The following is a 22,775-nucleotide window of genomic DNA, read 5'->3' on the forward strand; positions in this document are numbered from 1 at the left end:
CGTCTCCTCACCAGCAGAGCCCCTGTGAGGACGGAACAGGTCATGCATGCACTTTGGCAGCCTCAGAGCCAAGACTCAACAGCTGCTTCAGAGAGACAACGGTTTTACAGCTGTGCTAACGCTGGGGGAAAGACTGTATGTTTGGGCTCATTCTGTTTTCAGCCATTTAGTTTCATGTGGCTCTGTTCAGTGTCCCAGCACAGCACTCCTCACACTGTAATGTGTACAGGAGCCTCTTGGAGACCTTATTAAATACAGGTTCTGACCCATAAGAGCTGAGGTCAGGTCCAAGCTTATGCATTTTTAACAAGATCTCAGGGAATGCCAGTGCTAGTAGCCCAAGGGCCATACTTTGACTAGGCAAGGTCCTGGAGCGGCCCACCTGGCCCCATCTCAGAAAGAGGTTTCCAGTGGGGACAGTGACTCCCAAACTCCTTTAAAAGAAGCCAGAAGTCCCAGCCATGGTGTCTGTCCTCTTTCTCTCTCTCATACATATACACACGCATACACACACACACACACAACTGTGGGAGACCATGGAGCACCATAAATCTAGTAGATTTGAGCAAAGTGAGGCTGAAGAGAGTTGAATTGAGCTAATTAGCCAGGCATTGACAATGGTGATTATTTCTCAAGGACACGTAAGTGACAGAAATCCTCGCCTCCAGGCCCAATTAGCACATCGTCAAGAGCTAGGGTCTGCCTCCTGGATTTCTGAGCTCAGCATAAGGGATTGCAGGAGACCCCACCAACTCCACGTCTCCCCATCCCACCCCCAAGGGAGGATCCCACCTGGAGTCCCTGATCCTAGAGAGTTCCCCAGAGCTGAGAGGCTGGCCCCAGTAGGAGCGAGGAAAGCCCCCGCCTTGACCTGATCAAGGTCCTCCTGTCCTGCTCTTCACGGCTCATCCGTCTAACACACACTCACACTCCTGAACAATTCAGTCCCAACCAAAGGCCTGCAAAAGTCTTTGGATCTCCCCCCCCCCCGACCCCCACCCAGCCCTGCCTCAGACCCCTGACGTCATCCCCATCTCAAGAGCTCTTCCTTCCAGCGCTACCGTCACATGCCAGGTGCGCGTTATATATGTGCGCGATTTCTCGTCACCATAGGTGAGGTCATTATTATCCCCACTTTATAGATAGTGCCGACAAGGCTCAGAGAGAGCTGGTAATCCCCTCAAGGCGCACAGCAGTCGGACGGGAGCGTCTACCCAGGCGTGCGGAGTCTGGAGCCGTGCTGTGAGAGGGCCAGCAGAGAGGTCCCCGGCGCCGGCTACGGACTGGCTGGCTGGCTTCTTTGCCATGCCATCTTGGACATATTAGCTCACTTTCCAAGCCTGCCTTCCCAATCTGGAAATGGCTGTAATAACAACCATACCAATCTCAGAGGGTTGTTGTGAACATTATATGTGATCGTGAATATAAAACCCTTAGTGTGAGGCCTGGAATGGAAAATGTGCTCAATAAATTGAGAATGAGTGTTGCAGTTTCCATCGCACACATTGAGTCTCTGAAAGGGATCCCGGGTTGCTCTGGTCTAGAGTAAGCCCAGTCCCACCCCAAACTGCATACTCCTTCTCCTCCTTGAGAAACCCCCAGACTGGCCCTTTGCAGTGAGAGCCGTGAGGGCCAGACCCACGCAGCTGTGCCTCCAGGCCGCTGGAGACTGCCTGTGGCTTCAGGGTGTGAGCTGGGAAGAGGGTCGCAGGCCCCGTTGGCAGTGACCTCCAAGCCAGGGAGCCCGGCCCCACTCCGCCCCAGGTCCTGGCAGCAGCCTCGGCAGGAAGAGGATTTTCTCAGGCAGATGGTGAGCAGGTGGTGTGGCAGTGGGAGGGCTCCCGTGATCACCCCGCCTGGCATGCTGCCCACACCAAGCCCACAGCCCAGAAACGAATGCAGCGGATGCCTCCCCAGACCCCAGGGGTCCTTCAGGGGACTGCTTGTCAAGACTTAGCCGCGGTTCTGGGGCATCAGTCCTACGGGAGAAGCTGGAGCCCGGGCCAAGCAGTGGGCGGCTCCCTCGGCGGAGGCTTAACGGCCACAGTGTCCGCGTTGGGATCCCTTCTCAGTGCCTTCGCCCTCACTGTCCTGCCCAGTGCGCTCCCCGCTGCCTACAGCACGGTTGGCTCCTTCTCAGCTCAAGTGTGCCCCTTCAGAGGGGCCCGCTCCAGAGGAATGCCACCCCACCCACAGCTGTCCGTCACAGCGTCCTCAGTCCGGCTGATTCTGATTCTCAAAGAATCAGAACTTTTAGTCCCAACACCCAGGTCCACTTCCAGACCCATCAAAGATGGGCGACTGGGGGCGTTGTCACTTTACAGGGGCGAGGTCTGCTGGTCACACCTCAGCACTCCTCTGCCCTACCCATGTTGGGGCCCCATGGAAGCCTCCGCAGGTCTAGGAATACAGTCACCAGCTAGCATGTACCAAGCGCCTACTGTGTGCCAGACGTTTCACATTCTTGAGGTATTTCCTTATGGGAAAGACCGCATTTCATTCTCACTACACCTCTGTGAGGCAGACTGGGAGAGGCTAGAAGGCTTACACAAGGTCATGGTCAGCCCACCAGAAAGAGATGAAGCTGGACCATGAACCCAGGTTATCCTGTATTCTTGCCCTGCAGTTCGGGATGTGAATTCTGGGAACTAGTGAAGCTGAGGCCCAAACTCCTGAGTTCGCTCACTCACTCCCAGGGTCCCCTTTGGCTTCCTCCAGGGCACACAGCAGACTGGTCCCGGGGCCTCCTTGCGGCCATCTGCTCGGCCCCATCCTCTGGGATGGGCCATTGAAAGGCCATTGAAAGCCTCCCTAACCCGGCGCTGTTCCCTCCTCTCCTCAGGGCAAAGACTGCACCGTGCCCATCAACACCTGCATCCAGAACCCCTGTCGGCACGGGGGCACCTGCCACCTGAGCGACAGCCACAAGGACGGGTTCAGGTAACTGCACCCTGTGGGCCTCTCCTCCCTCCGTCAGAGGGCTTTCTGCGCTGACTCCTGGGGCAGGCTGAAGAGGCATAGCTGTTCCCTGAGGGCCTACTATGTGCCTACACTGTGCCAAGCCCATCGCGCGGATGAGCTCAAGGCCCTTCTCACCCTATGAGGGAGCTCCTGTGATCCCTATGATACAGATGAGAAGGTCGGGGCACCCCCAGGAGCCATTCTCTGCGGTGACACGGTTAGCAAGTGCTGGTGCAGGGAGTTCAGAGAGTCTGTCTCCAGAGCCAGGAGGGCACCAGGGGAGGCTACAGCTGCTGGCAGAAGTCAGAGAAGGATGGCACGACAGCTCAGGGCGCCCCCAGCGTGGGAATTCCAGCACTCTTCTGGGTGCTACAAACAGTAATAACAGGTGACATTGACTACATGTTCATTATGTTCTGGGCACGAGCTAGTCTGTAGTATCTTGTTTAAATCCTCATAGTGACCCTACCCACTGGAGGCTGGGGCTAGCCCCATTGGACAGATGAGGAAACTGAGGCACAGAGATGGATTTGCTCAGTCACCTATCCTGACACTCATTCCTGGGTCTTCCCACCCAAACTTGTTCCTCCTTAAGAGCTCAGGAAGAAAAGAAAATAGAAGCCACTTAGGTTTTTCCCATCCCTGTTCTAAAAGTGGGCTTTCAAGGCCTCTGCCAATCCCCAGGCCCCCTTCCTACTTCCCACCCTTCTCGATTGCTTTCAGATGCCCAGTTTTCCTGGCCCCTGGCCCTGGCAAAAGCAGACCAGTAGGAAGCGGTTCCTTTAACACCCCTAGTGAGTGGGTGGGAGGCAGGAGAGGAAGGGGTGCCGAGCCAAGCTGTGTGGATGTGTCAGAGCTCAGATTGCAAACGAGTATCAGAGGCATTTGCTTGGGGCTGCCATGTGGTCTACAATAGGTTCTGGGCTCCCAGTTCTCCTACCCAAGGAACCCAGCCTGCCCCTGCATCTACCTGCCAAGCCAGCCCCATCAAACTCCGGCTCTTAAAAAGTGAAATTCAAGGCCAGGTTTGTTTTCCTGCCTGAAGTCAGCCAAACCACCCACTCCAACCTTATCGCTGGGAGCGGGTATCGGGGGGTAGAAACCACACAGAAACTTCACGGAGGTGGCCATGTGGCCCCAGCCAGGAAACACCTCCAGGGTAAGAGCCTGGCTCTGCCCACCCAGCCAAGGGATGGAGGTCTGCAAGAGAGAGGAGTGCCCCTGCAGGCGACCATGTCTCTCCTCTCTGGTTCGCCATTGCAGTACACCTCCCACCCCCCAAACACGCCCCACCCTCCTCTCTGTGGGCGCCTCCCTCTCTGGAGCTGCAGGTGAGCAGAAGGATCTTGTTTCCAAATTTCATTTTCAAGAAAAAGGGCCCAGACCTCCGGGATTAGGGAAGTGGAGTAGAGGATTAAGGCAGTGAGGACCACATACTGGGGGCAGCACAGTTTATGGGGGGCCCCCCAAGAGCAGCCCGTTCCCTCACTAGGTTAACCCCTGATAGGTTGTCAAAGTGAGGGACACTCGTCGGGGAAGCTGTGCTCCCTTTTTCCTTCCTGTGTCCGTCTGCTAAGGCTGCTGTAACGAAGTACCACACAGGGGTATCTTGGAACAACGGAAATGTATTCTCTCATGTTTCCAGAAGCCAGAAGTCCAAACTCCGGGTGTCAGCAGGGCCATGCTCTCCCTGAACCCTGTAGGGGAAAGGCCAGGATTCTTCCTCGCCCCATCCTCGCTTCTGCTGGTGGCTGGTGATTTCGGGCCTTCCTTGGCTGGCAGCTGCCCCACTGCAGTCTCTGTCGTCATTATCACGTGGCATTCAGCCTGGGTCTCTGTCTCTACCTGGCCGTGTTCTTACAAGGACGGCAGTCATATGGGACCAGGATATGGTCCCTCCCCCGGGATAACTGCATCTAAGTTACATCTGCCTCCTCATCAGATGCTTCTCCAGTCTTAGCGCATTATCTGCTCACAAAAAGAGCGAAGGCCAGCAGAGCTGGCCGAGCAGGAGACCAAGACAGGAGATAGGACCTGTCCTACATCCCCAAGCTAACTGGGTGCTCTTGGAGTCTCCTTGACAACCGCCTGCCAAGGTTTCCAGTGAGGGCAGAGGAGACTTCAGTCTCCTTCCCACCCTCTGTCCACTGCACGAGCAAAGCCGGTCCCTGGCCAGCCATCCGTATCCCAGTTTCATGCAATCCCGAGGCTCTGGGGACAGCCCGGGTAATTCATTTCAAGAAAACAGGCAATACTGTGGTTTCAGACCTTCGAAAACCTACCCTCTGTCTGGCTCTGAGGAAATCGCTTTTCATGAACACCAGAGTCCCTCACAGAAAACAAGAATCCATCATTTTGCTTTACCTCAAGAGCTCAGACCGAAGAACCCCCCGCCCCGAGCCTCCTATAGAAGATGTGACACAGCTTTCAGGTTGTAGAGGAAAGGAAGTTAAGTGGGATTCTAGAAATCCACTTCCTATTAGTTTAGGTTAGTGCCTCAATCCCAAATCAGAGCAGTCTCTAAAACAGAGAAAGGCCTGGAATCCCGAGTCTGCAGCTGGAACAGATGTCCGTGAATGGGGTGTAAATCCCTTAGGGGGTGCTGAGCCACGGAGGAAGGAAGTCCCTGCAGCTCATTTAATTAGATACTCCTCTCCCACCTGTGCCCCTTCTCATCCGCTCAGGGTTCTCGGTCCCGGCTTAGTTTGTACCCCTAATTCTGGGATGTGACTAAAGCTGGGCAGAGGACTGCCAAGGTTTGAGGTTTTTATCCAAGAGATGTAGTGCTTCAGAGACAAGTTAGGGGAATGCTGCGTGCAATCCAGTGTTTTGAGCGAAGCTCACCTGAGAGCCACAGCATGGGCAGGAAAGCAGCCTCCCACCCCGTCCGCTTACACCCCAGAAGCTGGAGGGGTCCCAGAAGTAGGAGTACACACAGGGAACAGTGGCATCCCTGAGAAAGGGTAAGGAGGCCAGATGTAGAAGTATCTAGAAGTGAAGCTAGCGAACATGTTCTGAGCATTTTCTGTGTGCCAGGGTCCCACTAAGCCTTTTATTTGTGTCATCTCCTCACACCCCACAACCACCATGGGGGAAGGTTATACCCCCCCAGTCACTAGATGTGGAAACTGAGACATGGATTTAATTAATTGGCCTAAAGTCTCATAACCAGGAAGCAGCAGACCCAGAATTCATTCCCGATACTTGGCCGCAGATCCTGATCTGGACACTGTGTCCTATTCCTGCTCGAGGTAGAAGGCCTGTCCTTGAGTAGAAAGTCACTCAGAGGGGGATGTGTGTTCTGCTGTTTCTCTGTCTACAAACCACTTCCGGAGAAGAACCAAAGGAAGACAGCTGGAGAATTTAAGCTCTCTCCAGGAAACCACTTCCACCTGGGGGCTGGGGGCATGGAGGCAGGCAGCCATCCAGGGCCAGGGGATGGACTATTGCCCAGAGACACAGACTAGATGAAATGACCTTTGTGGCCCCTAAGGGTCTCCCTGCTCAGGACCCCAGGGCTTCAGGTATACAGAGTGCCGCCTGGGGCCTCCATCCAGAGAGAAACCTGACTAATTATCTCCCCCCAACCTTCTTTTCTGCCACCCCAACCCCACCCCACTCTCTGTCAACCCCCCCCCCCCACCTCCCTTCCTCCTCTTCCCACACATCCCCAAAGCTGCTCCTGCCCTCTGGGCTTTGAGGGCCAGCGCTGTGAGATCAATCCAGACGACTGCGAGGACAACGACTGTGAAAACAATGCCACCTGCGTGGACGGGATCAACAACTACGTGTGTGTCTGCCCTCCTAACTACACGGGTGAGGCCCCCCGCAGCTGCGCATGGCGGTGGGCCAGGGGTCATGTGCTAAAGAATTCTCTTTTCTTAGCTTCTTTCAGGGCCCCCACCCTCTGCCCCCATGGACAGAGATGTGAATCCCCCAAACGTGGTGCTGTGCCAGGAGGGGCTTCCCAGAAGCCCTCTTGGCTTGTTGGCCCCTCCCATCCCTCCCCCGCCCCCCTCCCCCACCCCACCCGGCACATCCCTAGCTCCTCCCCATTTGAATCAGGTTCCCAGGGCACTTGCAGCTGTCTGCTCCAGTGGCTGATGGCCATCCCCTGCTTTGGGAACCCTGGAGAGCCAGGGCTGGTTGAGGCCAGCGAAAGGCATTTGCTTTCCATTTCTGCTTTGTTCAGGTCTAGTCTGCTTTCTCTGGAAATTCACAGCTTCTAGACACTCTGCTAGGAGCCGGGATACAAAAATGGCCAAGACAAAGTGGCCCCTCGTAAGAAGTTCATTGTCAAGTAGAGAGAGACATGTAGAAAGAGAATACAACACCTGTAAGCCCCCGGAGAGTCGTGGGGTCACAGAGGAAGAACCTAATCCAGACAGAGAATCCAGGAAGCCTCCCACAGGTCATTCGTCAGTATCCTCATGCTACCCATCCACCCCTAAAACACAGCACCTCTATGTCCTGTATTGACAGCCCCTGATGAGAACAGTTACATAGACCAGATGATGAAGCAAAATGCCGCCCACTGGCGGGAGCACAGCCTCCTTTGTAGGAGCAACCCAAAGTGGCATATTCAAGAATGCAACTCCATAAATTCCATGAGTTCTTTGAGGAAAAGCCTCCAGGAACGAGAGTTGGAGCGGCACTGTGTGTAGTAATAGTTCTCTTCCGTATGATACAGAAGCAGCATGCTAGAGGCTCCAACAATTCTTGCTTGAAAGAATGCTGTTTAACTTTGTTTAACCCTGCAAGTCCCAGATGTATCTGAAGTCAGAGCTTCCCTCCTACCCTACCCCAGATCTCCTTCCCAACACAGACATTGTGTGTTGCAAGAAACGTATTTTAGGAAATAGCAGCCCAAGGCAAGGATGAAAACAAGGACTGGGCATCCCAGGGACGGCAGCAGCCTGTCCTTTTGGCACCTGGCTTGACATCAGCCACGAGGTAGGAGATGAGAATACATGGACAGTGATTAGAGGCATTCTGAGGCCATGGAGAAGGAAGCCAAGTAGCCCCCAGTGCCCTTCGGGTCCCTGTGCCATATGCAGACCCCCAGCCCGTTAGCCCGGTATCCCCCAAGCGCACTCTTGGGACTGTAGTAGAGCATGCCAACGGAGACTGAGGAAACACTGCTACCCCGCAGCCTCCTGGGTCCCAGGAGCGGCTCTCTGCTGGAGAAAAGTGCAGGGAAGTCTGCTGACGGTGTCCTCCTCTATATCTTCTACCTTCCCAGAGCAGAGTTGTAGCCGAGAGTTAAGTTAGCAATAGGCAACACTTATTATGAATCTACTGTATACAGACCACTGAATTAGCTATAAGGGATACCAAGAAGTCTAAAAGTATGCTCTCAAGGGGTATCTGGTCTCCCTAGAGGAGAGGAGGCATCATATAGGGTTAAATTGTTGATCCAGAAGAATCCACTTGGTACCAGAAGAGAGACAGTAAAAATCCAGCAGTTAAAAAGAGAAGACGGGGGCGCCTGGGTGGCTCAGTGGTTTAAGCCTCTGCCTTCAGCTCAGGTCATGATCTCAGGGTCCTGGGATCGAGTCCCGCATCGGGCTCTCTGCCTAACTCTCTGCCTATTTGTGATCTCTCTCTGTCAAATAAGTAAATAAAATTTTTTAAAAAGAGAGAGAATGCAAAGCAACTCAAAATAAACTTTGGGGCAAAGGAAGGGCAGTTGGACTGAATTTATGGTGGGCAAATGAGCAGTGGTGGGGGGACTGAGGAGACATTTATTGAGGTGGCTTCTTGCTAGTGGGATACCATGGCCTGTGTCTGCAGTTAACTCAAATGCATCTCTGCCTGAGAATGGGATGCCATCGTCCTCTCTGTCCTAGAAAATGCCAGTGTCACACAGACGACTGTCTCTCTGGGTCTCCCCAGGAAGTGAGGAAAAGGAAATGCCTATAAAAAACACAGCAGCCTCTGTGATCTTGAGAGGCTGGCAAAATGAGGATAAGGTAGGGGTCAGCTTCTCCTTCTTCTCACAGCACAGAACAGACACCGGGCCTCAGACCTTCCTCTGCCCTGTCCCAGCAGCCCTCACTGCCCATGTTCCCGCCCCCATCCCCGAAAGAAATCCCTTGGGTCACATTTTCTTCTCTTAGGTCACTCTCCACCTGGCTTGACCAGCTGGACTTAGGGGTGCCCAGAGCTCAGGGGTGCATCTGCCCCTGCCGTCACCCTGCTGTTCCATCTCATTCTGCTCCACATTCCTAGAGAACATCTCAGGTGGTGTGAGCTTTGGGGAGCTTGTGTGCAAGTGCCATCCCTGGGTATTTCTGACCCATTAGGCATTTCTCAGCATGATGGCTTTCAAAGGGAGTGTATCCAGAGACCTCAACTTCAAAATTCCTTTCATAGTTTCTTCTCTGAGAAAATCCAGGGGGGCCTACACTTATCTACAGCAGTGGACTTTGCTGCTAACCCACATCCACTCCTCCAAGAAGCCTCTTGAGTTTTCACAGACTTTACCCCGTGGTCACACTTACATCTCTGTGTTACAGTCATCTACTAATTTGTAGATCTACACCCCCCACCCCAGGCCATGGGGAGGACAAGACTAGGTCACGGTTGTGTCCCTAGTGCCTGTCAAGGTGTCTACCACGCGAGAGGTGCTCCGTAAATGGATGTGGAAGGAGAAATACAATTAAGCATAGACCAAGGTCAGGGGCTGGCATCCTATGGTTTCAGCTGCAGCAGCCCCTGAATGATCAAGTGAAACAGTGAAGGATGGTGCTGTGACAGTGCCCAGGAGAATACTCAAGTCCTCCCGGTATCACTGCTACGGAGACCAAGGCAGGGGTATACAAGAGAAAGAATGCGCCAAGAGAGTGAATGCAGGGCACCTGAGATCCACGACCTCCTGACTGGGGGCTGGATGGATCTGACCTTCTAACCAGGGTCTCCCAGGCACCTGACCTTTCTACCCACCCCCACAGGTGAGCTGTGCGATGAAGTGATTGACCACTGCGTGCCCGGGATGAACCTCTGTCAGCATGAGGCCAAGTGCATCTCCCTGGACAAAGGATTCAGGTAAGGCTTGGCTTTGTGTCCCCAGCAACATAGGGTCCTGGGGGCTCTGCCTCTAATGGGGCCCTCTCCCTTCTCTCCCACTCCCGATCTCTCTCTCTGCCTGTTACTCATTCATTACTGTGTGCTTCTCTATGTCTCTGACTGGTCATGGTCTAATTCTTCCCGTCTCTCTTTGTTTCCCTATGCATGTGCCTCTGTCTGTCTCTTTGTGGTTCTCTCTGTGAGTCCGTCTCTCTGTGCAGATAGACAGACAGACAGATGGAGATTAAGATATCCCCTCTTTCCCTTACCCTCTTCTTCCCCTCCTTCCTTGTCTTCCCACACCACACCCCAACCCCAGCATACTTTCCTCTCCGGAGCTAGTATGATCGAACAAGCCCACTGAGGAAGCTGAAGGGCATTTGCTCATCTTCCTTGCGTGCCTCCTTCGCAGCATTCTGCCCTCTGTGGCTCTGGAGAGGTTGCCAGCTTATGTGCCTGTGTACGCTGGGGGTGGGGGGGTGGACAAGAAGGGGAGAGGGGACACTGACTCAGTTCAACAGTACAGCCGTGGGTGGCGGTGCCTCTACAGTGAGCAGCGGAGCCCAGGGGAGATCGGAGAGCTCAGGAGCAATTCTAAGGGTGGAAGGAGTGTCTGTCTCAGAAAGTACCAGTTCCAGAGCCTGAGAATCAGATGACACCCCGGGAAATCACTCCCAGGCTCTTTCTCTACTTCCTCCACAACCCCTCTTTCATGAAAACATGTACCACTGCCTCTTCTGGAGCAAACTGTGAGATCCTTGAGTCCTGGGATCGACTGACATCAGTAGGAACATCGCAGATCTCTAGGACCAAGAACAGTCTCCCCTAAATCCTCTCCCAGAGCTGCCTTGCACACACAGTTGGCTTCCCTCATCCCCAGCAGACTCTGTCCAACACTGGAGAGGTGGTGGGAGCCTCTAGCACCAGTGAATCTGGGGGAGCATGCCAAGGCCAAAACAGCTGGGGGCACCCCAGATGAGCCTTCAGCAAAGATATTGGAAGTGACTCCACAGAGTCACCCCTAAAGATAAGGGATGTGGGTCTGGAGCTCCGTGCCTCTGCTGATGAGTCTTCAAAAAGAATCCTGACCAGACTTCCATCCAGTAGCATCTCCAGCCTCTGGAGCAAAGCTCATGCCCTGGGTCTAGGTGGCTCCAGGATCTGTCATCAGTCTGCGTGTGTCCAGCTTTCAGTCATAAGGCAGAAGAGTTCCCAGACTCTAGGGGTTTTGAGACTATAATGCTATGCTGCAAAGCTTAGCACTTCATGGAAACCCAAGATTTTAGAAATTCTGAGACTAATGACAATATTAAATCACAGAATCTTAGGGACTTAGGAATTGTGCACTCTTAGACTCATAAATCTCTCCAAGACTTAAAAACGTGAGAAATCTTGTGATCCTAGAATCTAGGAATCGTGGGTTCTGGTTGTTGCCCCTCAGTGAGCCGACCCCTCTGTCCTCGGATTCTCACTGTGGAAGTGCCACGGGTATTGTGAAAAGTTTTTGATTCCTTCACTCTCGAGGCCCTTGCTGTGGACTCAGGGGAGGGAAATGTGACACAAAACCAGTGTGTAGAAAGAAGGCATTTCTGGGGCCCTCGATTCTGGCTCTGAGTGCTGCCAAGTTGCTGAGGAGGGGAGAGAAGAACCTACTAAAGCAAAGGGAAGCCCCTACACACTTTCGGAGGTGAGCCGAGATGGGTGGGATTTGAATGAGCTGAGGGAGCGGGAGAGGGTCCCATCGGCAGCAGAAGGGTCTAGAACAGGTAGAGGTGAGGGAGGGACATGAACATATCTTGTCCGGTGTTTTCCTTTCCCGTTTTGACTACTCCAGCCTAGATCTCATCCCCAGAGAAAATGCTAGAGGCCTCTTAGGGGCTCTTTTTTGCCGACCCCAAAAGAAGCTTCTGTCCCGCCTCCTGCCGTGCACGCACCCTCATTCAAACCTCCCTCTCTGCTCCTCTCCCCTCTGAGAGGTGCCACGTGGGCTCAGAGGTAGCTGGGCTGCCTGAGTGTAAGTAAGGGTGAGGGAAGCCTCCCAACCCCCAATCCTACTTTTCCTACTCCTGGATTTGCCTTCAACTCAGAGTTGCTCTTTAACTGAAGGACGAGGCCAAGGGGAGGAAGAGATGCGTAAAACAGTCTTGAGCCCAAACCAGAGCAGGCTGCACCGACAAGCAGAGCGCTCTGGGTGTGCCTACGAGGGGCAACCATGGTGGCCAGGCATCTGAGCTGTGAAGACTAGTAGAAGACCCAGAGCTGGAGAGCAGATCGGGGGCATTCCTCAAACTCAGAGGACGCCGACTTGACAGAGCACAGTGAGCATGAGAACTGGTCGGAAGTGGCCCATCGGGGTACAGGTCTGGGGTCGGGGTGTGAGGGACTTGGGGCCAGAGACAGGATCCTCTGGTACTGGTCCCCAGAAACCTCACTCTACTGTAGCCAAGGCCCCTTGAGTTCTAGCGGGAATATAGAATACAGAATAGGAAGAATATAGAACATAGAAGGAAATCAGTCTAATTCTTAGTATCTTGAGATGATGTAGTTAGGCACAGTGTCTCCCAGCATCTTGAAGAGGGCTATAGCCAGCTCAGTAATGTGGATTGTATTAAAATGCATTTAAATCAAACACCCCTTCTCCCAGTGCAGCGTGTCCTAATCTTAGTGCCCCTCCCCTCCCCTCCTCTCTGCTCTCCCCTCCTCTCCTCTCCTCACCTATATCCCAAGGCAGGCTGCAGAGACAGTAATAAGAGACATGCAGCCAATGCAGTGTTGGCCCAACTTTGAAGATGTTCATCCTTGATTTCCTCGTGTGATGCTCTAGTGAGGATGCAACAGAACAGATAAAACCATATGCCTATCTGTGATAGAAACACTGAAATCATAACTTACCAAACCTGGAAGATAGTGAAGCACACTGCGCATGAACCGAGGCAGTCAGAATGATAGAAGCACGTCACAATGATTGCCGTGCGCGGAGGACTTCGCCTGCGGCAGGCACGCTGGCCTGTCTCCTACCACTCTCCAGCTATAAAAACAACTCTCCACTTGCTAGGCCGGGGTCAGGTGCCGCCAGCTGAAGCAAGCCGCCCATGCAGTCACACGCAGAAACACTGGGGCTGCAAGTCAGTCCAGACCTGACTGGCTTATTAGCTACATCGGGAGACTCCTGATGTTCCTGGGACCAAGGAGATCACTTGGTTATACCCCCTTGTCCAGAATCAAAAAGTTCTATACATAACAAAATCATCTAAGCCTTATTACACTTGAGAAGAAAGGCAAGGGGGAAACATGGGAGCACATTAGGGAATGCACGTTATGCCCCCAGATGCTCCTCTGAGCAGATGAAGAAGTGGTGGGCAGATCCTTGCTGTGGGAAGCCAGGTGCAGGAACCCGCAGCAGTCGCATCCCAGGGACGCTTGTGCGGCGTGCTGATTCCAGGCCCCACCCAGCCGCCCTGATCAGAAACTGCACTGTAACAGGAGCCCCGGGGCTTTGTTGGAGCAGCACGGGTGTGAAGAGGGCTATAGCATTGCCAGGAAGAAGGACAGGCACACACTCGCCCCCAGACCTGCTGTCTGCTAAGGCGCACGGCCTCCGAGTCCTCATGGAGACCTCCTCGGCCACCTTGACTCCATGCCTCCCAGGCTGGACCTTACCCTGCAAGGACTGAGCGGCCGCTGTTGTCTCAGAGGGGCTCGTGCAGCTTGAGTTGTGCTGCAGGTACTTCTAGACAAACGCCTCCAGGGGCCTGGCTTCACCTTAGCAGGTATACTGAGCCTGTGCCCCACCCCCACCAAGAAGCTTGCCCAGTTGGTCTCTTTAAAAACCTAGGCGGAGTGAGGGCTATGACTTCAAAGTTTGCATTTTCTGGGGTAGCAGGAGGCCACATATTTGAAATTTACCCTGCAGATCAGTAAAGGTGAACAGGTCAGATCGTAGCTGATTCCAGTTTCTGAATGCAGGCTCAGCAGATCCTCAGGCGCTGGAACTTGTCCTCCTCCAGCGACACCCCAGACACGGAGTCTTAGCTAGCCACGAATCCATGGCACACACCGTGCTCTGCCAAGCAAGCCCAGCAATGCCGAGCTGCATCTGTGATTCCACTCCATCCACTCCTACAGGAGGAGGAGCAGGGAGAGGAGGAGGGAGGACCATCCCTTTGTCCTGTGGCTTCTCAGGTCGGGCTCCTCTGTCCCAGGTGTATTCAGAGGTCTTGCTTCCCTGGCCACCTTGGCCACCCGGCCCACCTTCCTCCTCTGATCTGGGTGGGCTGTGGTTACTGTTTATACTCAGCCCAGTGGAATTCAGCTGGTGGGCCCACAGCAGTACGTGGGCTCCAGGCCTGCAGGAGGCAGAAGGGCCAGGAAGTGTTGGTGTTTGCGTGTGCCTGTGTGTGTGCCTCTGCCCCTGTGAGCAATGCAGTCCCTTCAGGGTCTGTTTTGTGCTGGGACTCTGGCCAGTGTCACCCAGACAGAGGAGCCTAGGGCTGCATGCTCCAGGTGCACACTCCAGGGGGCCCCGTGTGCAGCTGGGTGCCCCTGGGCCAGCAGGTGCTGGGGCTGCAGCGCCCATCCTTCTCCCTGAGTGCTGCCACCAGCTCTTAAAAACAGGAGCTCCCGCATGACATAAGCAGACATCAGCTTGTGGGAACCCAGAGCCCAGAGAAGACAGGAGGCCCCCTGGAAGCCACCCTGGCCCACAAAACAGCCTTGCTCTGCTGCATTCCAGGTGCGAATGTCTCCCCGGCTACAGTGGGAAGCTCTGTGAGGTGGACAACGATGACTGTGTGACCCACAGGTGCCGCCACGGGGCCCAGTGCGTGGATGCGGTCAACGGCTACACGTGCATCTGCCCCCAGGGCTTCAGGTATGGCAGGGGGCCCCTCAGGAAGGAGCCCTCAGGCTGGGGGATGGGCAGGCTAAGGCAGGCAGAATGAAGACCCACTCCTAGGCAGCGCTAGCCCTGGGCCTCCTGGGTGTCCTTGGAAGGTCAGCCCTTCCATGTCTGAGAACAGATGCTGTTAAGCCCATGTAATAGACAGGAGAGCCATCCAGGGCAACTGTGTGGGAGTTGGACTTAAGATGCAGCTCAAGTGATGTCAAGCTTGGGCGTGATTCCTTCCAACGGAAGATGCTACCGTCTTGGAGCTCAGCTTACACGGTGGGGTAGTCAGATGGCCACACGGGCGGTGGTCTTCTTTTTAGGCTAGAGAACAAAAGCATTATTGTACCCTAATGGCAGAAAAATGGAGGTAAATGGAAAAGCTTGGGGTTAATCACTGGAATCAGTGAAGTAGGAAGAGAAAGAGGGAATGGGAGGCACTGGCGGGTGGTCAGGAGAGGTCCTTGGGGTGTGTGGATGGAGACGCTGGGTACCCGCCCTAGCGCCCACACTGACTGGAAGGGAAAGGTGCAGGGGGCGCTGGAGGGGCACCAGGGACCAGACTTAAGGTTGGGGGCGTGGGGGTCAGTTTGGGGAAAGTTCCGTATACATTAGTACTTGCCGCACGGCATAAACACAACCATGCAAATGACCCTTGGTCACAGACTCTGAGAAGGAATCATGAAGAAGTCTGGTTTTTCCAAAGCCTGATTGAGACCATCTACATGAGGCTTGTGAAAATAGACATTCCTGAGCCCCATCCCAGAGCTACTAATTTAGAATTGCAGGGGGAGAGCCGGGGTGGGGGGTGGGGAGAGGAAGGGGCTGGGAATCTGCACTTTCTTTTAATGTCTTTAAATTCCGGTGAGATACATATAATGTAACATTATCCGCCTTAACCATTTTTAAGTGTGCAGCTCTGTAGCATCAAGTAAGCCAACCATCATCCATCTCCAGAACTTTTAATCTTGCAAAACTGAAACTCTACATGCATTAAACACTAACTGCCCACTCCCCCTCCCTACGGCCCCTGGTAACCACCATTCTTCTTTCTGACCCCATAAATCTGACCGCTCTAAGTACCTCATGTAAGTGGAACCGGTAGAATTTGCATTTTTGTGACTGCTTTATTTCACATCCTCAAGGTTCATCCACCTTGTAACAGGTGTCAGAATGTCCTTTCTTAAGGCTGAATAATATTCCGTTGTCTGTATGTGCCACCTTTGTTTGGCCAGTCCTCTGTTGGTGGGTGAGAATCTGTGCTTTTGACAAATTTATGCCAGAAGATTCTGATGACACTGAAATTTGGGGACCAGCACTCTCCAACCCCGTTATTGTAAAAATGGGGAAATGGGGGCTTAGAGAAGGAAAAGGACTTTTCCCAGTTAGTGGGAGGGCTGGAGCAAGCCCCAGTTCCCATCTTTCTTTCCTCTCTCTGTTAGTGGCCCTCTGGGCAAAATAACTCTGATTGTCTCCTCTCACTGTCCTCCGCTCATTCCTCCTCCATCTTCTCTCCCCTCCTCCCAGCGGGCTCCTCTGTGAGCAGCCCCCACCCATGGTCCTGCTTCAGACCAGTCCCTGTGACCAGTACGAGTGCCAGAATGGGGCCCAGTGCATCGTGGTACAGCAGGAGCCGACCTGTCGCTGCCCCCCAGGCTTCGCCGGCCCGAGGTGCGAGAAGCTCATCACCGTCAACTTTGTGGGCAAAGACTCCTACGTGGAACTGGCCTCCGCCAAGGTCCGGCCCCAGGCCAACATCTCCCTGCAGGTGCGCCTCTCCCCAGCATGCCCCCAGGCTCCGTCGGACCATTCTGAGAACCACGGCTGTTCATAGGACAACTCCTTACTGGCTGTCACCGCAAATGACAGCCCCCATTCCCAGCCACATCCATTCATTTACCTAGAAAATAGTCCCTCAAATATTCTGTGTCAGACACTGTGCTGGCAATGGGGATTTGACGGTGGGCAAGGCAGACAGAGCCCCTTGCCCAGAGAAAGATGACAAACAGGGCCGGTGCCAGCCCCGGGTGTTGCGGGAGCTCTAGGGGTTCGCCTAGAGAAAGCTAGAAGGATGAGGGGATGCCCTTTTCACCTGAGGGATCAGCATGGACAAAGGCCCAGAGGCACCAACACTCAGGGCATTTTTTAGGGAATGGAAAAACATTTAGTAGGAACCAAATTCTTTTCCAGCTAACTTCTTTCAAGTTCCTTACCTGTGCATTTATTCCAAAATGCATCTCTGGGTGACCTAAATGCTTCTGGGAGGGGTGGAACAGGGATAGAATGGGGTTGAGAAGCAGCAGGCCCCTGCCTAGCAGCTTGCTGGGGAAGAAGAACCCCAGAGACACAGCAAAGGGATGCAGACCAGCTAGTGGCCCCCGCCACGTGGCACTAACTAGAGCCCTGCTCTCCTTTTGCTTATGGCCGCACTGGCCCAGCTTTAAGCTTATGGCAAAAATATTTATTCAACACAGATCTGTTGAGTGCCTTTGTGTCCAGGCCCCTGGCAGGTGCGTGCGGCTGCAGAAACGCACAGCGTTCAGACTGCCTTGGCTTTTGGAACACCCAGTGCAGCCGGCAGGCCTCTGAGATGAGGGTTGACCCTGGGCACTCACAAGGAGGCGGCTCTGGCTACCGTCCGCCTCTCCTGCATTCTCCTCCTTGCCCTCCTGCCTTCCCCTCTCTGTCCCACGGACCCAGGCACCTGAATGTTGGGTCCCGGTTAGCCCGCGCCACAGACATCCAGAGGTCCCGTCAGACCATCTGCTCCGTTTCTAGTCCTTCAGGCTGCACTTGTGCTAGGTGGTGGGAGCAGACAGGCTGGTCAGAGGATCCCATCCCTGCAGCACGGTGCCCTCTGGGCAGCAGCCTCTGAAACCAGGGGCTCTCAGCCCTGGCACCACTAGAATCACCTGTAGAACTCCTACAATTATCTTTGCCTGGGCCCTGCCCCCCAGAGATTCATCTGGAGTTGATTTGGGGTAAAGCCTAGACACAGGTGTTTTTAAAAACTCCCCAGATGACTCTTAACACAGTGCCTCGCTCATGGTAAACACTGAATGCAATGGTCATTGTTAGCATTTTGTTCATGATTATTATCATACTTTATACAGAGAGACTGAGGCCCGGAGGGGAGCGAGGATTGGGTGGGATCACATTGTGTGCTGGTGGGAGAAGCAATTAGCACTCAAGGCTCCTGACCCCACCCCCACCACCCGCACACACAATAAAATACGTGATTATATATTCTATATATGTTATATACTTATGTATATGTATATATATCTTATACATAATAATCTAATGTTCCTGTACATAAAGTGGCACATAGTGGGTCCTCAGTAAATAGTTACTGAATTGAATTGCTCCATCCGCACTTGCTGGAGGGTAAGTATCTGCGCTCTGGGAAACTCCCAGACTAGACAGAGGAGGAAATGGGAACGTGGATTCAGATCTGGGGTTCATCCAGAAGATGCCCTCTGCAAGAGGTCTCTGTGAGGGCGGGGTTGGGGAGGCCAGGCCTCAGGGGAGCCCTAACCCACATGCCTCTCTCCAGGTGGCCACGGACAAGGACAATGGCATCCTTCTCTACAAGGGAGACAACGACCCCCTGGCGCTGGAGCTGTACCAGGGCCACGTGAGGCTTGTCTATGACAGTCTGAGCTCCCCACCCACCACGGTGTACAGGTAGGAACCACAGCGCCACCTGTCAAGGCACGAACCCCTAGAGGAGAAGCCAGGGGCCGCTCTGAAGCCGCTCCTCCCTGCCCGCCCCACGCCCCCCCCACCCCACTTTCCCCAGCTCAGATCTTCGGGTGGGAGGGGGAGGGGCTATGCTGGAGGAAGAGGCAGGACGCTCGAGGAAGAGGAAGGCCGACCCCCGCGGGGAGATGACACCTCATTACCATAAGATAAATGGCCAGCTGGCTACTGTGCAGGAGCTCGTGCGCCAATGCGGATGAGGCTGCTTAATGAGCTGCCCTTTTCAAAATGTCATCCTAATCTTTTATTAGTTTAAGAAAGAAAACAGGGGGAGATTAGCTTGCAACTCAAGGGGAAGACATCCCGGAGCAGAGGGAGCAGGACTCTTCCTTAAGTGACTTTCAAACTGTTCTGAAGGATGGTTTTTCCCTAAACTTCAGTCTTTCCAACAGTCACCCTGATTTTTCTGTATAACTATAAAAATACGGCGCATCAGCTGTCCTGTTCCATAGCAGGCCGCTTTACATCAGCTTTTAAATCCGCGCCCTCTTCCCTTTCAGCTTCATCTTAAGTCGTATCATTGGTGAAATCACAGATATGCTAGTTCAGTGTTAGTGTTTTTTCTACTCCTCAGTAAAATAAATACTAAGCTAATAAGTTATTTTAGTTCTATTTTTGTAATTATTACAAAAATCACCATTAAAATGAGAAATATTTGTGTTACACCTAAAATCACATAAAAACTGCCGGTGGCAGGAGAGCCATTTCTTGGGGGGAGAGCACGTATATGAGAGAGACCACATCTGGAGGCCAGCCTTCCCCTCTAGAGGCAGGCGCACGTTCACTGGGATTGGGGATGGCCAGCAGTTTACAGACTTTTTTCCCAGGAGCTAAGTCAGTTATGCAGTCACAACTCTATACTGAAATCAAAATATTAAATACACCGAAGCAAAACTGTCCCCTGTCAGGGCTGAGAGGGGGCAAAGTTTCTTCCCTCATACTTACTCTCATGAAGGGCCCCCAAAACAACTCCCAACAAGCCCAGCTGAAAACCATTGGTTTAAACCAGTGGTTCTCAAAGTGGGGTCCCAGAGCAGCAGCAGCCAGAAACTTGTCAGACATGCCCATTTTCAGACCTCCCCCCACACCTACGGACAAGCTCTGGGCTGGGGCCCAGCCATCAGTTTTAAGGAGCCTCCAGGTGATTTCAATGCACAAGTCTTGAAGTGGCAGCTTACACAGGAAGCTTTCCTGGAGGAAGAGCCTTTTGTGGAGTAGAGGCAGGAAGGGTGGAGTTTACATGAGCAGGGAGAGCAGGTGGGCGAGCAGGCCAGGAGGAGAGCAAAGACCAGCCTAAGGGACAGCTCAAAGGGCTGGACCAGACAGAAGGTGCACAGCAGAGGGTGGGTGGAGGGAACCCCAGGCAGGTTAGGACAGTGGGCTACAGCGGACACCAGAAGAAGGAACTCACCTCAATGGCCTCAAGAGTTCCCTTAGAGTCAGGGGCTCCCAACGTCTGTGTTCTTGGAGCCACTGGTCATGGTCATGGGCCTGTGGTGTCAGACACATCTGAAAGCCTATATTTAAAACGGGTTTGTTTCCAAACAGTCTTCTCTGTGGCAGGACTGGTGGTGCCCCAGTAAAGTGCTCTTTCACACACTCTGGAAACGTCTCTTTCCTCCCCCTGTGCACTGTACATAATCGCAGGATGCATTTTTGGGGGTGTTGTTGAGGGCTGGGGGTGCGAAGGTGTTTGACAAACTGAGCCTTGACTTGGGCATGTTTCAGACAGAAGTGTTGCAGAAGAACGCCTCAGGAGAGGTTGGGCTCTGTCCGGAGCTGGGGGCCCATGCCCCACACTGACATGAGCTCTTAAGGGATCATGTTGCGGTGAGAATGCTGGAACCTTTTGCTAATGCCTGACTCGGGATGTGAGGAATGAAATGGGAAGCTAGAGAATTCTCTCCTACAGCCCTTGTCAGGGAGCCAGTGGGCTGAGGGTTAGTGCAGGGCTCCGGGGAGACCCCAGGCTCTCTCTCTTACCCCTGGGACAAACCCAATAAAGGATGCCCATGTCTAGGTCTGCGTGCCAAGCCTAGGGACAGACCCTTAGTGTCCTGCCACTCACAGTCCTTAAGGACCCAAGTCTCCAGAAATCCTGTATTTAAAATGGGTTTGTTTCTAGGCTTCTCGGAGGCAGCACCCACTGTGTCCCAGCAGTGTGCTCTTTCACTCAGTAAACATCTCCCAGACGCCTTATGTGGGCCGGGCCCTGGACTAGGTATGGGCAACACAGAGTTAAACAGGACACAATCCAGAAAAGAAGGCAGGTGTAGAAACAAGCAATAGTCACAGAAGCAGAATTGAATAGGTCTCCCAGAAGACACTGGTACATGCTAAGGGACATCGAAGGAGCAGACATTTCTGTTCAAAGAACCGGAGAAGGCTCCCTGGAGGAAGAGGTAACATTTGAGCTCAGGCTGGAACTGGAGCTGACAAGCATTTCCACAGGCGGAGAAGTGAGAAGGCCCTGGGCAGGGGGAGACAGTCTCTCCCAGACCCCGTCTGCATGCACAGAAGCCATGCTTAGGGGCTGGAGTTAATGCAGAGCACAGAGTCACTGTGGTGACCTCTGGCCACCTAGGAAGGCCTCCTCAGCCTCAGGGCCAGGGTGTCAAACCAAAGCTAATTTAATCAGGGGAATTGGCAGCTTGCAAAATTTTGCCCACTGAGGCCCCATGGACAGCCCCCAGAGTGAGAATGAGAAGTTAGCACCCCCAGCAGGGATTTGTAGGCTTGGAGCAGCTGCTTTCTGGGCCGCTTTCATGGGGGTGCCTGATTTTTTTCATCTGCCCAGCTGTAGTCACAGGTGGGGGTGCTGTACTTCAAGGTCCTACCCTAGGCTCTAGGGCAAACACACAGTAAAGCCTGTCTGAGCCCCTACCTGCCCCAGAATGGGAACAGGCTGCGCTATTGCTGAGTTCTGAGACTTGTCAGAGGGAATTCAGGCATTATTTCCTACCAGCGAGGCCAAGGGGCCAAGTAAGGTAACAGACTCGGGAAAGTGGACTGTGGTAGCCTGGAGAGCAGAGGCTTTGTCCAAAGGGACTGCTGACCTCAGCTCCAGCAGATGCTGCCTTGTGGGAATGTAGATCATTAAGAGAAGCTAGAAACCCAGGCTTTCTATGTGAAATAGCTCAGTGTTTAAATGTGGGCCACAAGACAACTCTGTTTAGCCCACAGTGCAGGCTCCCTGAGTCTTAATTACCATAGTCCCATCCACTGCCAAGGTCTTTTTCTCCCTTGTCCCTCCGCACAAGTCCCGGGCAAGTGTCATCACTTTTATTTTAGGGATGAGCTGCATAATGCGCAGATGAAGTCTTTGGCCCCGTAGCACACAAGCCAGCAAAGTGGCGGAACAGAGAGTCAAACCCAGGTCAGGTTCCCACCAGAACCCACTTTTCCACCATGCTGGGGCATAACGGCCAGGACAAGAGAGAGGGAGAGAAAGACCATGCAGACACAGTCCAGGAGTTGGGGGGCAGGGCAGGGGGCTGGTGTCTCTACCTCCTGGTCTTGATGTCTCCCGCTACCAATTAACTGAACTCCCAGGGACGATTTGGTCCTGTAAGGCTCTATCGCCACCTAGTGGCCACAACAGCATCCAGGTGAACATGCCCAGTACCTGGAGGAATGATGATTCATTTCATGGTGGAGTAGGGTCCTGTGGCTTGGGATCCTGGGTTTCAGTCTTGCCTTCACCACTTCCACTTTAAGACTGTGAGCTGGACACCTTAAGTCTCTGAGCCTTAGGCTAAATGGAAAAAAAAATTGTACCTCTCCTCTGGGGGTTATTAGGGCTAAGTGAGAGAATGCAGGTCAAGTGCTTAGCACAGAGTAGCACAGAACATGTGCCTGCTATTGGTATTAAAAGCAGAAGAGGGGCGCCTGGGTGGCTCAGTGGGTTAAGCCGCTGCCTTCGGCTCAGGTCATGATCTCAGGGTCCTGGGATCGAGTCCCGCATCAGGCTCTCTGCTCAGCAGGGAGCCTGCTTCCTTCTCTCTCTCTCTCTCTGCCTGCCTCTCAGTGTACTTGTGATTTCTCTCTGTCAAATAAATAAATAAAAATCTTAAAAAAAAAAAAAAAAGCAGAAGAGGTG

At 53.4% G+C, this 22,775-nt stretch overlaps 1 protein-coding gene across 2 annotated transcripts in view; it reads left to right on the forward strand.

Moving 5' to 3' along the window:
• SLIT3 (slit guidance ligand 3) overlaps positions 1 to 22,775 on the forward strand; it is a gene marked incomplete at its 5' end in the record, with an annotated part of 594,733 nt that overhangs the window by 559,520 nt on the left and 12,438 nt on the right. For both annotated transcript variants that reach the window (XM_082724113.1, XM_082724112.1), the window contains 6 exons: positions 2,843 to 2,940; positions 6,638 to 6,777; positions 9,915 to 10,008; positions 14,762 to 14,899; positions 16,442 to 16,682; positions 18,471 to 18,601. In XM_082724113.1, coding sequence (XP_082580239.1) covers positions 2,843 to 2,940; positions 6,638 to 6,777; positions 9,915 to 10,008; positions 14,762 to 14,899; positions 16,442 to 16,682; positions 18,471 to 18,601 — 842 coding nt within the window. The remainder of the gene's footprint in view (positions 1 to 2,842; positions 2,941 to 6,637; positions 6,778 to 9,914; positions 10,009 to 14,761; positions 14,900 to 16,441; positions 16,683 to 18,470; positions 18,602 to 22,775) is intronic.

This window comes from Mustela nivalis, assembly GCF_964662115.1.
Source record: "Mustela nivalis genome assembly, chromosome: 3".
NCBI classification, from domain to species: Eukaryota; Metazoa; Chordata; class Mammalia; order Carnivora; family Mustelidae; genus Mustela; species Mustela nivalis.